At 43.3% G+C, this 16,325-nt stretch overlaps 2 protein-coding genes across 2 annotated transcripts; both read left to right on the top strand.

The window, feature by feature from the left end:
* Positions 1-599: 599 nt before the first annotated feature.
* LOC143598770 (small polypeptide DEVIL 10) lies at positions 600-791 on the top strand. The gene has a single exon (XM_077076911.1). The coding sequence runs from the start codon at positions 606-608 to the stop codon at positions 783-785; it is 180 nt and encodes a 59-aa protein (XP_076933026.1). The 5' UTR covers positions 600-605; the 3' UTR covers positions 786-791.
* A 6,174-nt stretch (positions 792-6,965) lies between these two features.
* Positions 6,966-8,608, top strand: LOC143598561 (uncharacterized). The gene is made up of 3 exons (XM_077076753.1): positions 6,966-7,389; positions 7,459-8,461; positions 8,572-8,608. Exons 1-3 carry the CDS (start codon positions 6,966-6,968, stop codon positions 8,606-8,608), a joined length of 1,464 nt encoding a protein of 487 aa, XP_076932868.1.
* The last annotated feature ends 7,717 nt before the right edge of the window (positions 8,609-16,325 follow it).

Here is a 16,325-nt window from a genome sequence, read left to right as displayed (position 1 = left end):
ACCTCAATCATCAAACGAACAATGAAATTAAGCCGACTAATTGAGCCGTTAGTGTCAATAGAGTTTGCACAAAAGAGGCCGCCACGGCGCCACTAGAAATCAACACCACATAAAGTCGTTTGTGTACATACTAGTATGTTGGTTTTCACATTGATCCAGACCTCGAAATCACAAGTCCAAAGTGGGTGCTCTTAGAGCTCCACAGTGCCAAACCTGTACAAATCGTCACATAAAATTTTAATTTTTTTAAAAAAATCGTCACTTTCTTAGATAGTTTTAAATAATTCAAACACATATTTATAATCATTATTTATTATAATTAATAAAGTATAACAATGATGTCTTTTTTTAATTTTTTTTAAAAAATCGTCACTTTCTTAGATAGTTTTAAATAATTCAAACACATATTTATAATCATTATTTATTATAATTAATAAAGTATAACAATGATGTTTTTTTTAAGAATGGGTGTCGATATCAACAAAGGTGGATAAAACTTTATATAAAATATTGTATGGCTCCCACTTTGCTTCGTGACATTTGCATTATATAAACAAACAATAGGCCCTAACAAATGTTAATAGTTTCTCCAATTTCAACGACTAATGGACACTTATTCCTACTTAATCCGATCATCATCGGATTATCGCCGGAAAATTCGTCGAAAAGCTACCTTTCAAAAACGGTGCTTAACTATGGCTAAGCAGCATAGAACGCGGTTCTACATACTCCGACGATGCGTCTCTATGCTCCTGTGTTGGAACAATCACTCCGTTTCTGATTGATCATTTTAGCTTTCGAATTATGCATATGGCTTTGATCTTTCATATGTATATTACGTTCGCCCAGGCAGGCAGTGAGCTGGCAGTGGTGGAGATCGAATTGTTACTAGTTATTTTTGAATTGTATGGAACAAGTTTTCGAAATTAATGAATGTTTCCGAAAGAAAATTGTGGTTGTTTTCGTTCATGTTAACGTTTATAAGGGGTGAGCAAATCTCGGTCCTACCAGAAAAAGCCAAAATCTAGTATGCTATCATGGTCATTAATTTATGACCAAGATAGTATACGGGGTTTTAGTTTTTATTGGACTTGTGTTTACCTGATATTAATAATGATATTAATAAGATCACATACTTGATAACTAGTATAAGGCAGGATAGTAATAGGATTATAACTAAATTGATTAAGTTGTGAACAAAGGGGCATTAAGTGCATTAATTAGTCCAAGGTTTTAAGACAAATTCTAGCTAAGAAGATCATAGTGTAATCTTTGCAACTTGGCTAAATAAAATACTGATAGGGTTTGATATGTGATGATTGTGATAGATAGAGTGAAGATCGGATAATAGGGATAAAAAGGAAGAACGATTGTATTAACGAAAACGTAAAGGTTACAAGTTTCCAGCCTAGCCCTATTTCACTGCATAAGCAGGAGCCATGACAATGCCATATTCAACATAAACGTACTCCCCCCTCTCTATTAGCTATTGATACCTATTTATAGAAATATAATTACACTTAACCCCCTCCTAAAATAGACAAATGACAATTATGACTAAAACTAGAGTATGATTCTTATCAAATACCTAGTTGCAGCCTATAAACATAGGATTTATATCAAACCCAAACCACGTTAAATTGTCGTGTTCTTATTTTTCTTTATTTCTGCATGCAATTCGTTAAATTCGCCACTTGACTCCACTAGATGTTAGCTACCGTTTAAACTCATGAACTAGATCATAATGATAATATAATTAAGTCGTTATTTTGCAAGTTTATTTTATATAAATAAAGTCGGCTAGCTTCTATCCTATCTGGAGTTTGGAGTCTATTTAGTATGTGAAAAACGATGGCTATTTATAATATACTCAATTAATACTTATTAGAAGATGAACGAAATCAGCACATTATCTATGAATTGTTTATAACATCCAAAATAATGGCTTAGTCAAAGTTGTAACACCATTCTAAACATGCAAGAGACAAAAAAATAAAATGTCTTTTTCATGTGTAAGTGCCAATATCGAGATTGCAACTATTTACCAGCAGCCGGACGAATGGCTTTGGCCAAAAGACTCATGGGACGCTTTTCGGTTGGGTCCATCAAGACCATCCTGTTTGAAGATCGAAGACTCCGGTTTCTTTTATAATGAGATGGAATAGCCGGGTTCCTAAGACGGTTAATACTTTTGTGTGGAAGGTGGAAATGGATAGGATCGTGACATTGTCGATTCTTAGCTTTAGAAACGTTGAGGTGTTGAGGTCGGTTCCACAGTTTGTAGGCTATGCGGTGAGTATATTGAAAGTCTGAAACTAGTGACCATCCTCTTTACTGTACTCGTTTTCCTTGTTGATTTGGCAATTGTAAGTAATTGGTGTCGTATCCCTACCATTTACGCTTTCTCGGTTCGAGATTTGCTTAAAGTTCATGAAGCTAGTAATCTTGATCGAAGAAAAAGAAAATGTGTTACACGGCATTATTTTCACTGAATGTTGGTGTATTTGGAAGACAAGAAACATGCTTATATTTAATAATAAACCGGCTTGTATTTCCAAGGCTATAGGAGTCATTAAAGCCTTAGGTTACATATGGATAAAAAATAGATCCTATGGGAATCACATTTTATGGAAGGATTGGTATAATTTGTTATTGTAACTCTTTATAGAGGTAGGGTACCAAAAACACCCAAATACTCTTAAGTGATACCCGCGGGTCAACCAAAAGTCCCCCATAAGACACCCGCGGAACATATGGAACGCCCGCATAATTGTTGGCGGGAGAAACATCCCCACAAGGCATGCGGAAGCATCCTGGCACCCTCAAAAGTCATCCGCAAGACGGAGAAAGCATCCGCATAAATAACTGCGAGGTAATGCCCCGGGACAGCTGTCATTAACTAGTGACATTCTAGAAGATCTACCAAGATGCTTTATTGAGCAATACGTGATCTCTCAACCAACCAGAAAAGGACACCTGGCAAGGCCGTTATAACCGTGCACATGGCCAGGGATATCCACTACCCTATTATAGGAAGACGCGTGTCCAGGTTGTTATACATGAACATGCAACGTATAAATTGAACCTATTACATGAGGACACGTGTCTAGGTGGTTACGAAAGTATCTTCCAAAGGGACAGCTGGCCCAATCATCTTCCCACACCCTACGGCTATAAATACCCTCTCAATCGTCATGAGGTATTCATTCACTCCCACTGTACTCTCTCAATTTACTTAAGTACTTTATCTTCATCGGGATTGTACTTATTCTCACGTCGGAGGGTGGTTACGGGAAGACCCCCCTCTTGTCCTTCCCGTAACGAGCTCACGGTGTCTGTTTTGCAGGTTCACGTCACTGGACTTTGGGAATTGTGCTCATATCGTATTGGCAGCTAACCGTATCCTACCCTGTGGACTCATTGGATCTAAGACCCGCCAAGGGGAGTAGATCCGTGTTTCTTCATTGGCGCCATCCGTGTTTTTGTTAGAACAACAAGAAATTTTTTCCGTCCTCTTTACGATATGAATCAGTTACCTAAAGGGCTGACGGAGAACCAGGTGCAATCTTCACGAGATCCCAATTTTGATCACGTGAAGGAGCAACGTATGTTTTTGCTCGATTCACGACTCCTGTTACAAGAATTGATGCTGTAAACCCCGGAGGTTTTACCTTAGGTGGTTCAACGGCTCGGGGACATTTCACTCCGTTACCAGATGTCACTGGTAAAGTTGTTACACCAACTACTGACATGGGGCATCTTATAGCCCTAGGAGGTTCTAATCTGGGAGATCTAGAACGAATCATGAGAGACGCCCACCAAACTCACTCAGAGTTGGCCCTGGAAGAGGATTCTGGCGATTCCAATCCAAGAAGGACTCATCGTCATAGCTTCAGAACCGAAGGACTTTTGTCTCCAGATGAATGGTTTCATATTCAACAAGATAATTTGAAAGCTGAATATGATCGCAGGGTGCGGAATGAGCGTTTTCATGGTCGTACCTTGACGTATGATGATCCTCCCAGGAGATCTGTTTCTCCTCCCATAAGGGGAAGTCACATTCAATACAGTCAGCCATTCGAACAAAATTTGGGTGAGATCTGGAGGTTACATCCTTGTCCTCGCATTATTATGCGAGTTCCATCTTATGAGGACGAACTGGATGGGCATGACTCAACATATCGCCCTGAGGGCAGTTATTACAGCGGGGACAGCCGACTCCCGTCATACGGAGGGGCTAGTTACCCGCGACCAGTTGTCCGCCATGCGGATTATTGCAGTAATGCTGAGTATGATTTTTCCAAACCATACCGTCCAGAGTCTTTTGCAGAAAAGTCAAAATTTATTCTAAGCATCGCACAAGCTCCATTTCCAATGAACACGAAGATTCCAACATCTGTTGGAACATATAATGGAATGACAGATCCTAGCGATCACTTGTTGAGATTTGTGGCAGTAGGAGGAGTCAGTGGTTGGAATCTTCCGTACTGGTGTCACATGTTTGCATTAACGTTTACGGGAGCTGCTCGTGAATGGTTTGAAAAGCTACCCGCTAGACAAATTAAAAGCTGGAATGATTTTGTGGCAAAAGTTTCCCAACATTTCAGTCAGCAGAAGAAGCATACTCGAGACCCTTCAGAAATATTGGATGTTACAAGGAGAAATAATGAGTCTATCGAAGACTTCATTACTCGTTTTAATAACGAGAGCCTTAACATTGGAGGGTCAGCGAAGATATGCTGAGGGGAGCATTCCGCAAGAACGTTCATAGTGATGCTTTGATCCGCACTCTCACGGGAAGAGATGGAATGCCCGAATCTTGGGATGAAATCATGCAGGCAGCAAAGTTGTTTGCAAGAACTGAAAAGACTTTGGGCTCCAGTGGTCCGCCGAGGATTGAGTTTCAAACTCCGAGACTTAACAGACACGCCAAGGGACCAATATGGTCAAGACTTCAGCCAAGTGCGGAAATGTCTAAACCATTCGATGCAAGAACCTTGATCGGCAATAAGGGCAAACATATTTTTCAGCTCGATCTTCCAACAGTTGGACACCATTATCAAAGACTCCCTCAGAAATCCTCACCACCGAGAATTTGACTTTCAGAAAACCTCAACCATTACCAAGGAAGTCTTTCCTCGACAAGAAAAAACACTGCTCATATCATAATGATATTGGACACAACACGAACGAATGTGTAGCCCTCAGAAATGAAATTGAAGCAGCCGTTAAGAATGGTAAACTAGAACATTTGGTCAAAGACACACGGCCAGGGACTGGTAAACCTCCCGCAAGAGACAGACAGGGCCCACCTAAAAGACAAGTCAAAGATTTGAACGTCCACATGATTCAGGGTGAACATATGGTTAAAGGAAAGAGAAGGGAATATTTGGATGAGGAATGGAAAACCGAGCCCGTGATTTTTCCTCTAATCAGAGGAGGACCATGTAACAAAAACCCGTTGATAATCACTGCTCTTTTTGGCCACTACCGATCGTAATATGTGTTTTTTGACACCTGTAGTACATCGGACATCATGTACGAACAATGTTTCGAACAGTTAGACGACGAAGACAAAGAAAGGTTGAAGCCAATTCATGCCCCCATTTCCGGTTTTGGAGGAGAGATAATGCACCCGCGTGGGGTGATATCGTTTCCGGTAACACTTAGTGACGGAATTCATTCAAGATCGGAGGAAGTTGAATTTTTGGTTTTACCAGCAACTTCCAAACTTGACATTATTCTAGGACGAGAGGCGATTGGTGACTTCAACGCCCACCCGTCCACAACCCACGGTGCAGTAGGAGTCCCAACTCGCACCGGTGTGGCAATAATTCATGTCAACCGACATTGCTTTACAACGGAGAGTTCAAGGCCCGGAAAGGTCCCAAAGAAAACTTTAAGAACCAAGACGGAAAAATGGGTTTTGAACAAAAAATTCCATGATCAAATAGTAACAATTGGACCCGCTATTTCAGAAATAGTGAGGACCTTTTTGAAGCAGCTATTAACTAAAAACGTTGACATCTTCGCCTGGCAGCCCGCGGACATGACTGGTGTCCCGCGGAGCATTGCTGAACATAAGTTAAGGGTAAACCCGGTGTTCACACCAATTTTCAGAAAAAGCGGAAGATGGGCCCGGAACAAACGAAAGCTATGAATGAGCAAGTGCAAGATCTTCTTCACGCCGGGATCATCCGGGAGAGTAAATATCAGACATGGGTAGCTAATCCAGTCATTGTTCCAAAGAGCAACGGAACATGGCGGATGTGTATTTATTTCAAAGATTTAAACAAAGCTTGCCCAAAAGACTGTTACCCACTACCTGATATTGACCTCAAGGTAGACGCCATAGCCCCGTTCAAGTTAAAGTGTTTCCTTGATGCTTACAAAGGCTATCACCAAATCCGCATGGCGGCAAGTTATGAGGATAAAACAGCATTCCGAACTGATCAAGGCACTTTTTTTATAAGATGATGCCTTTCGGGTTAAAGAACGCGGGTGCCACATATCAGCGGTTAATGGACCAAGCTTTCAAATATCAGATAAGTCGAAACCTGGAGGTTTATATGGATGATTTAGTGATCAAAAGCATCGAAGAAGATCAAATGTTAAGAGATATTGAGGAGACCTTCGAAACATTGAGAAGCATCAACATGAAGCTGAACCCGGCTAAATGCTCATTTGGGATGGAGGAAGGAAAGTTCCTTGGAGTCATAGTTACGGATGCAGGCTTCAAAGCTAACCTTGAAAAATTTCAAGCTATAGCCCGCATGCCTTCTCCTTCTTCCCTCAAAGAAGTTCAGACACTTAATGGAAGACTCGTGGCGCTAAACTGATTCCTTGCAAATCCTGCGGCCAAGTCTTATCCATTCGTGTCAACACTTAGAAATTGCCTCAAGAAGGCACATTTTAAGTGGACCACAGAAGCTGAACAAGCATTCTCAGAGGTCAAGAAGTGTTTAATGGAGTTGCCTACTCTAACAGCACCATACGCGGGTGAACCCTTGACACTATATTTGTCTCCTTTTGACATTGCCGTCGGGGCTGTACTACTGACAGATAGAAAGAACGTTCAAACTCCAATATACTATGTCAGTAGGACCTTGGCGGATCCAGAGACCAGATACTCAATGCTAGAAAAATTCGTCTTAGCACAGGTCTATGCAGTCCGACGACTCCGCAGATATTTCCAAGGACACCCCATAAATGTCTTAACCGGATACAAACTCAAGAATGTGTTAAGTAAACCAGAGTTGTCCGGACAGTCGGCAAAATGGGCCATTGAACTAGGTGAACACGCGATCGAGTATAAACCTAGACCAGCAATTAAAGGGCAGGTATTGGCGGAATTTGTCATAGAAGTCCCGCAACACAAGGAACAGGAATGTCTGATCGAGCAACAACCTCAAGCACCTCCGGAACAAGGGAAAATTTGGTCATTGTTCACGGATGGAGCTTCAAGCAGTGAGGGATCTGGTGCGGACCTCCGGTTAGTCAATCCCGAGGGCCACGAATTCACATATGCCATAAAGTTAGACTTCAAAAGCACTAACAATGAGGCTGAATATGAAGCCTTTTTGGCGGGCCTGCAGATAGCTAAAAAGCTTGGGGTAAAACATCTGGAAGCACAGGTGGATTCAATGCTAATTGCGGGACAGATCAATGGAACCTATGAAGCTAAAAATGATGTCATGGCTTCTTATCAGTCACAAGTGAAAGTCTTGATTCGCCAATTATCTTCTTTCAATGTTGTTCACATAAAAAGAAGGGAGAATAAATCGGCGGACGCTCTTAGCAAATTGGCTTCAACGAAGTTTGAGCACTTTGCCAAAGATCTTCGTGTGGATGTTCTAGACCATCCATCCGTTCCACAAAACCAAGTCTTGGTAATTCAAACGGGCTTCGAATCATGGATGACACCAATTAAGGCTTACTTATCCTCCGGAATCCTTCCAGCAGAAAAAGCTGAGGCCCGGAAGATTAAGCACAAAGCTTTGAATTACCAGTTGAGTGATGGCATTTTGTACCGGAGGTCATTCCTCGGCCCACTGCTACGTTGTGTAGACGCGGAAGACGCAAACCTAATCCAAGAAATTCATGAAGGCATTTGTGGATTACACACAGGTCCGAGAATGACAGTTGCAAAGATCATGAACGCGGGGTACTACTGGCCTGGCATGAACTTAGACGCTGTGCAAGAAATCAGAAAGTGTGATTCTTGCCAACGTCATGCCCCCAATACTTTGCGTCCTAAGAACGAACTGATCCCGGTAACATCTGCTTGGCCGTTCCAGAAGTGGGCTATTGACATCATGGGACCATTCCCAGAAGCCCCTGGACGAGTCAAATTTTTGATAGTGGCCATTGATTACTTCACCAAATGGGTCGAAGCCAAACCAGTTGCATCAATAACGACATCAAGTGTCAAAAAGTTCATCTGGGAATTCATCATTTGCCGGTTTGGTCTTCCGCAGGAACTGGTAAGTGACAATGGGACCCAATTTGCTGATAGCGGATTACAGGAATGGCTGAAAGAACTTCAAGTTATTCAAAATTTTACGTCTGTAGCTCACCCGCAAGCAAACGGTCAGGTCGAAAGAACTAACCGAACTATCAAATAAGGGATTAAGGCAAGGTTAGGAACTAAATGGACGGGCTGGGTGGACGAATTGCCCCATGTACTTTGGGCCTTTCGCATCCAAAGTAATTCCAGCAACTCTGAGACGCCGTTTAGTTTAAGTTATGGCACTGAGGCCATGATCCCAGCCGAAATCGGGATTCCATCCGCAAGGGTTCTGTTAATTGATGACAATGATTACTAACTCCGGATGAATCTTGATTTACTAGAGGAAAGAAGAGAACTTGCATCGATCCACGAGCACAATTATAAGCGACAGCTTCAGAAATATTACAACTCGCGGGTCAAGAAATGTGAGTTCGATGCGGGAGACTTTGTCTTCCGTAACAATGAGGCTTCTGGCCAGGAACCCCGAGCAAGTTGGCCCCAACTTGGGAAGGCCCTTATACTATAAAACAAATTCTAGCTAAGGGTGCTTACAAGTTAGAGAAGTTAGACGGAACCGAGGTTCCTCGGACTTGGAATGTGGCGCAATCAAAAAAATGCTACATATAAAATTTCAGTTTTTTTTTCATTTCGGCCTGCGCCCAAATAGATTAGCCAAAGCCATGTAATTTCGGTTTTTGTAATAACGGCTTATGCCCGATCTATGAAAATTTTACGTTTGTAATCTTTTATTGACAAAATCGAAGGTCCGGCAAAACACTTATATTATAACGTATAAGACAAAGTGTACCGGAGGGAACAAAACTTCTTATTTACTATCAAAAGAGATTACAAAAAGAAGTACATGTACAGTTACACAAAGAATAGATCTATATCTAAGAAGCTGCGCCTTCACCCTCTTTGTCACTAGCTTCAGTATCATCTTGATCCTCTTCATCTAAATCAAGAAGAACTTTTAGCTGGTCAATGGCGTCTTCCTTGTCGGCAAATTCATATATCTGCTCTGAAATTGAAAACTTTAGAGTATCATAAGTCTTCGTCTTCTTAGTAAGAATCGCAGCAGTATCCTTGCCGTGAAGAATGAATTCTTCTAGAACTCTGCCTTAGGAGGCAAAGTTACAGCCCTCTTGTAACCCTATTTAGCCTGCTTGGAGGAATTCAAGAGCACTGCAACACAGTCCAAGAGCATCACTTTTATGAACTTGCGTGATAACCTGTTAAGAAAAATTTAAACATAAGCAATTGTGACTGTCGTAATCACTTTTGGCTGAATTAAAGGCATATATACCTCAGGAATGCCTTCCGCCAAAAGCCACTTCCTATCCTCCTCCGCCCGCAGCAACTTCATTTTATGGCTGGCATATTCTAGTGATTGTTCCCGGCTTTTGGCGTTGAGGTCGGACAGACGTTTATCTTTGGCTGCCGATTCAACCTGAAGAGTTTTTATCAGCTCAGCTTGCTCCTCCAATTGCTTCTGGAGAGCAACCTTGGTCTCCTCAGCAGCAAGGCGATTGGCTCTCTCGGCTTCGTAGGCTTTGAAATTCTCTTGAGCCTCAGTTAGAGCATTGAGAGCTTCTTTCTTAGACTCAAGAAATTTAAGCTCTAATTCGTCCCATTCTTCGTTCATTACCAACCAATCCCGGGTGATCTCTTGATTGGTAGAAATAGTGTTCGCCAGGTGATAGGAATTTGAGTTCAGCAAATCCTGGCGAACACGTCGACGTTGTCGCTCATTCTCTGCGGGGTAAGACTTTCCCCCAGGTATTCAAAACAAACATCCACGTCATTTAACGTCGAATTTCGACGTAATGACCAGTGTGGATTATGAGGGGCAATGTCCTATTCCGCGGGAGGTGGGGAGGTCTGACCCCCATAACGGAATGTACTAACGCCCCCTTGGTCTCTAAATTGATGAAAATTAAAGTTCGGAGACATACGGTGGGCGTCAGACTCACCAATTTCCCTCTCCTTCAAAGGGGAAGTATCCGTCAAATTGATCGGATTTAAAAGAGTGTTTGGTGGTGAGGATAGTGGAGTTGGAAGTTTTGGAGCACTTGAGCTCTTTAAACCCGAAACTTCTTCCGAAAAATCTTTTAAACCCACTGACAAAATGATAATCACGCATCAGATAAATTATTGTTTAAAAATATGACAAATATAAGAGATATTGAAATTACCTAAAGAGGTGTCCTCAGCATCACGTTGATGAAGGCATGATTCCAAGATGGCGACTTTAGTCTTCTTCTTCTTCTTGGATGGAGCAGCTTTGGTAGGATGAGCTTTACGCTTACCAGCTGCTTTCGATGCACCCGCATCAGTGGCTTGAGGCTCCTCCTCAATATTAGTGTCATTAACTGCCTAGTGATCACCGTCATCACCCACCGATTGTTTGGCAGCAACTTTAGAGTCTAGCTTGCGGGTTAAACCTACAGTTGAACGCGATGGGTTAATAGAATCAACTGTAAACCCTTCCTCACAGAGTGATGACTCCTCACTGGAGGAAAGAAGCACTATCACTCCGCTGTAAGTAGCAGCAGTAATGGGTCGAGGTTGTGGAATGCCCTCACCTTTCAAGATGGACTCCTCACCTTGAGCGTACATCGCCTCGGAAACCATGGGTTCTGGGCTAAGAGTAGTGGGATACAGAAAATTGTTCTTGGTAGGCTCCAAGAAAGACACGTCCCTCGGATCAATGGGGCGGCGTATCATCATCCCTCCCTTGTGATCCAAAAGAGTATTGAACACGGAACCCTCGTCTGGGAAAGAAAATAATAAAGTTAAAAATGAGGAAGGGTATTGTGAATATAGTTAGCAACATACTTACGTTTGTCCGAGTTCTCGTAATACTGTTCCAGTTGAGGGAACGACCATAAGTGGCTCATCTTCGCATGTACCATCGCCCCTTCGTGAATAGGGCGCATGGGTGTTGGCGTTTGGGTCAAAGTGTTGAACCATTTATGACCCTCGTATTCAATGGCAGGGATCTCGGGGGCGGCGTCTTCCGGTTTCCATCGGGCCGTTGTGAACGGGAAGACATCTTCCCGGATCCAAAAGAACTTGGATTTCCACCCATGAATACTCCGGATCCATTCAAAGCCGATTGGACCCTTTCCGGTAGTAGCAAAACCATAACATCCGTCACGATATGTCATCTTGTAAAAAATGGCAAACATGTTGACAGATGGATCATAGTTATGAGATTGGCAACAGAATTCGAAGTGTCGAATTCTTAACATCCCAAATGGGTGAACTTGGGATAAATGGAGCCCATAGGCTTTCAGAACGGATCGAACGAACTTCGTCACGGGTAGCCGGAAGTTACCGATGGTAAAATGGTCCAGGTATACGACCATCTTCTTCGCCGGTGGCGCCGTGGCAATTGCACCTTCTGCCGGACGTTCGGCTTCCCATTCCGGTGCCAGTCCATACACGTTTCTCACATCATCAAAGTCCTTTTCTTTAATATTGCACCCAACCTCGTGGATGGCAAGAGGATTCTTCTTATCACCGACCATCGTAGTATATATCGATTAAAAAATAAAAGACGAAGTCTTAAAGATCTCAGATTTGTTGAATAATTGAGAGAGATGTCTTGAAAGCGATAAGAACGAATGAAAGGCCATGGACCTATTTATACTTATCGCAATAAATGCGTCTGATGGAGTAACAGAAGAAAGAGAAAGTACGAGCCGTTGGATGACTGACACGTCAGGCGAGAAATTCGAAAAAGCGTGTACAGGCTGTCAAGAGGCGTCCCATTAGCCGCCGCTTAAAATTTCTTTCCCCGCCACGTCATCAGTATAATCCAACTTGCAAAATTCAAAAATCAAAAATATCTTGCAAAAGATATTATCTCGTAAACAAGAACATAGTTATCAAGGCATAAGAGTTCTTTTCATTAACAGTCAAAAAGGTGATTACAAAAAGATAAAGAACAATTACAAGCCATACAAACTAAGTCAGGGGTTAGGGGCTGATGTGTCTTCCGGGGCATTTGGAGAAGTATCCTCAGATTAGTCGTCCTCAGACTCATCATCTAAGTATACCCGCAGCGGCTTCATGCCATCTCCAGCGGACGCAAATTCTGGAAGCATGTTCTGCAGCGGAAAGACTAGAGTATCATACTCCTTAACTCACATATCATACTCCTGTTTTGCATCGAGGCCGTGAAGTGGATGACTTTCAATAGATTGACCGGATTGAGCAAATGTCATCCCTTCATTGAAGCCTTTCATCCGGCCAACTCTCTCGGAAGCAGTCATCAAGTTCACAAAACAATCAGTTAGTTCAGTGCTTCCTTTGATATGCCGGATGACCTGAAAATAGATCATGTTAGAGTCACGAACGCGAAGTATAAGAAATACACAACCAGGTAAGAAAAACTTACAGAGTCAAGTCCTCGTTCAAGAAACCATTGCCGATCCTGCTCAGCACACTCAGCTCTGTTCCGAAGCCCCTGTAATTCGGTGGAGGCGCGGGTTTCTGCTTCCGAGCAGGACTGCAGTAAAGAATCATATGCGGACTGAATTTCAGCAGCGGCTTTGTCCTTGAGTTCAGATTGTTCTTTCTGCAGTTGTAGCTCAACCTCGAGCTCTTGGACCCGATTGTTTTGGCGGGTCACCTCTTCTTGTTCCCTCACCAGCTCATCCTTCTTCTTTTGAGTCTCAGCTCGCGCAGCCTCAAGAACTGAATTTTGCCTCTCACAGGCTTCCTTCCAGTTGTGAGCAGCAGTAGAACTTCGAGCTTTTTCTTGTTGGAGAGCAGCCTCGGCATCGGTTTGTTTCCATTTAGTAGCACTCGCCGCCTTACGATGCTCTTCGGCTTCTTTATTAGCAGCCTCAACGGCTCGAGTAGCCTCACCTAGTTTCCCTCCCAAGTGCGCCACTCACACAATATTTCCTGGCTACAGGCCAAACTGTTAGCCAAGGAAATTGATAAGTCTGTATGGAGGTCGTGGCGAGAACGATCACACAAATACGCCATCTCCGCATGAGGCACACAATGCTTGATGAAATTAACACAAGTCTCGGGTTCAGAAAACCGGGACCCATTGACAATGTCCCAAGGAGGGACAAATAGGTCATAACCTCCTCCCAGAACCGCATCCCAAAAGTACTGGGAACTTGAAGTCTCGAGGCGAGTAGGGATCGAGAAGGAAGGGTGTGGACGATCTTGTATTGAATCTCCTCCAACCTCGTGGACAGATGGGCCAAATTGGAAACCACTTCCCGCACCCGTCGTCAATGGCTAGGAGGGAGAAAACATCTGAGGAGCAGATCGGGAGGGAGACTCATGAATCCTGAACCCAGCCTCATCCACAGCTGGGTTATTTCCTTCATAACTAGTGGCTCCTCCAGCCTGGAAAAGGTAGTCCAACGATTCGTTATTTCCGTTTTGAACACTGGACCCCTCCACATGTGTTTCAAGAGGAGGGGTAGCAGACTTGCCTTCCGCCTCCTTATGCGGAGGAGGAGATGGTTGTTTTTCAGCCATAGGAGTAGGTGTCGGTAACTTCTCAGAATTGTCGTCCCTAGCTGTAGACGGATCTACAAAAGAAGATCACATTCAAATAACGTCTTAAAATAATAAGAGTTAGAAAATAAAACGCATACCAGTCACCGTCGTCAATCGGTTCGCAAGAACAGACTGGGGTTTCCTAGGACGACGCGTCCGTCGTTTCTTAGTCACCGGCTCATCTGCAGTAGTCGCAGCACTCGAGCCTGCTTCGTTAGCTTGGACAGACCCAAAAGTCCTTTTTTGAGATAATTCTGCCAACAAGTGCGACACAGATGAAACCTCAGAAGCATCGTCAAAGTTTTCTTCCTCTGAGGACGATGAATCATCACTCGACGACAGAATGACGAATACTCCCTCAGAGGTAAGCGTAGTAAGAGGAAGAGGATTTAGAGTGTACGCACCTGTTTGAAAGGTAGCATCCGAAACAACGGATTCGGCACGCACCTTCACCGGGAAAAAGGAAATATTTTGCTGTCTTCTCAAGGACAGGCATATCCTTTGCGTTTCGGATACTTTTCATAACATGCCCTCTGTCATCAAACAGTGCGTTCAACATCGGTCCGGGACCTGAGAGAAAAAACACCAAAATCAGTCATATAATTCCCTTGTAATAAGAGGAGAAAGACAACTTACGTTCGTCTAGCCCGATAAAAACAGGCTCCATGTAAATAGACGACTCATGCCTGACCATACAAGGGCTTCCTCGGGTAATGACCACATAGGAGTTGGATTGGTAGTCAGGACGCGGAACCACTATTGTCCTTCATGGGCGGCAGGGGTGACATCAAGAAGCGCCTCATTAACTGGACGGCGTATCATTCGGCCCGGTACCACATCCTCGGAAATCCAGAAGAACTTGTTCTTCCAATTCGGAGAACCGTCCTCGACCTCCTGGCCGATTCGCCTACCCGGTATAGCTTGGCAGGTGAACCACCCGTTCCGGTTGATCATCCGGTAAAAGACAACAAATCGGTCAAGACGTGGTACCATATCGTGAGCTATACACACGAATTCAAAATGACGAATTCGCATGACAGCACGAGAATGCAACTGGGACAAATGGACCCCAAAAGCACCCAATATCCTCATAAAAAACTTTGTCATAGGGAAACGGAAATTTCCATGGACAAAGAAATCAGAATAAACAACCATTTTCCCAGGAGGTGGGAAACTGGCTATAGAACTAGCAGAAGGGAACTCCGGCCCCCATTCTGGTGGAATACCATATGTCTCAAGGAGTTTCTGATATTCAGGCTGGTCCCATTGGACCTCTATCTCGTCAATTTCAGACTGTGTACTCGTCATTATAATATGGTTCGATAAAATATCAAATGGTTGGGTGACTAATCGACGTTTTTAAATAAAGAATGTAAGGCAACATTCAGGATTCAAAAGGTAATAAAACTTCAACGAGAAGTTAAACTCCACTATTTATACCCGTCGCAATTAATGCGATGGGATATGAACACTAGAGAGAAGAAAAATCACCCAATAGATGAACGCCACATCACGCGGGAAATTCGAAAAAGAGAAAAAGGTGAACAGTCGGGTACAGTGACAGCCGGCATAGACGTCATATCCTTTGACACACGCGCCTGCGAGTGGTCAACTTGTCCTTTTTCATGATTATCCACAGCAACAAAAGATATTTCTCACCAACTTGCAGAATAAAAAATCCCCAAATACACATTAAGTCCAGAATTTCACCCGCATAAAATACTTCACACGGAAGAAACACTGGACTGGGGGACTTATAGAGGTAGGGTACCAAAAAGACCCAAATACCCTTAAGTGTTACCCGCGGGTCAACCAAAAGTCCCCCATAAGGCACCCGCGGAACACATGGAACGCCCGCATAATTGTTGGCGGGAGAAACACCCCCACAAGGCATGCAGAAGCATCCTGGCACCCTCAAAAGTCATCCGCAAGACGGAGAAAGCATCCGCATAAATAACTGCAAGGTAATGTCCCGGGACAGCTTTCATTAACTAGTGACATTCTAGAAGATCTACCAAGATGCTTTCTTGAGCAATACGTGATCTCTCAACCAACCAGAAAAGGACACCTGGCAAGGCCGTTATAACCGTGCACATGGCAAGGGATAATCCACTACCCTATTATAGGAAGACGTGTGTCCAGGTTGTTATACATGCACATGCAACGTATAAAATGAACCTATTACATGAGGACACGTGTCTAGGTGGTTACGAAAGTATCTTCCAAAGGGACAGCTGGCCCAATCATCTTCCCACACCCTTCGGCTATAAATACCCTCTCAATC

Source organism: Bidens hawaiensis, unplaced genomic scaffold (assembly GCF_021521415.1).
Source record: "Bidens hawaiensis isolate Kalapana, Puna unplaced genomic scaffold, B.hawaiensis_p1.1 tig00001904_1, whole genome shotgun sequence".
In the NCBI taxonomy this organism is placed as follows: Eukaryota; Viridiplantae; Streptophyta; class Magnoliopsida; order Asterales; family Asteraceae; genus Bidens; species Bidens hawaiensis.
The sequence above is the reverse complement of the archived record's forward strand: the minus strand, read 5'-3'. Positions and strand labels throughout refer to the sequence as shown.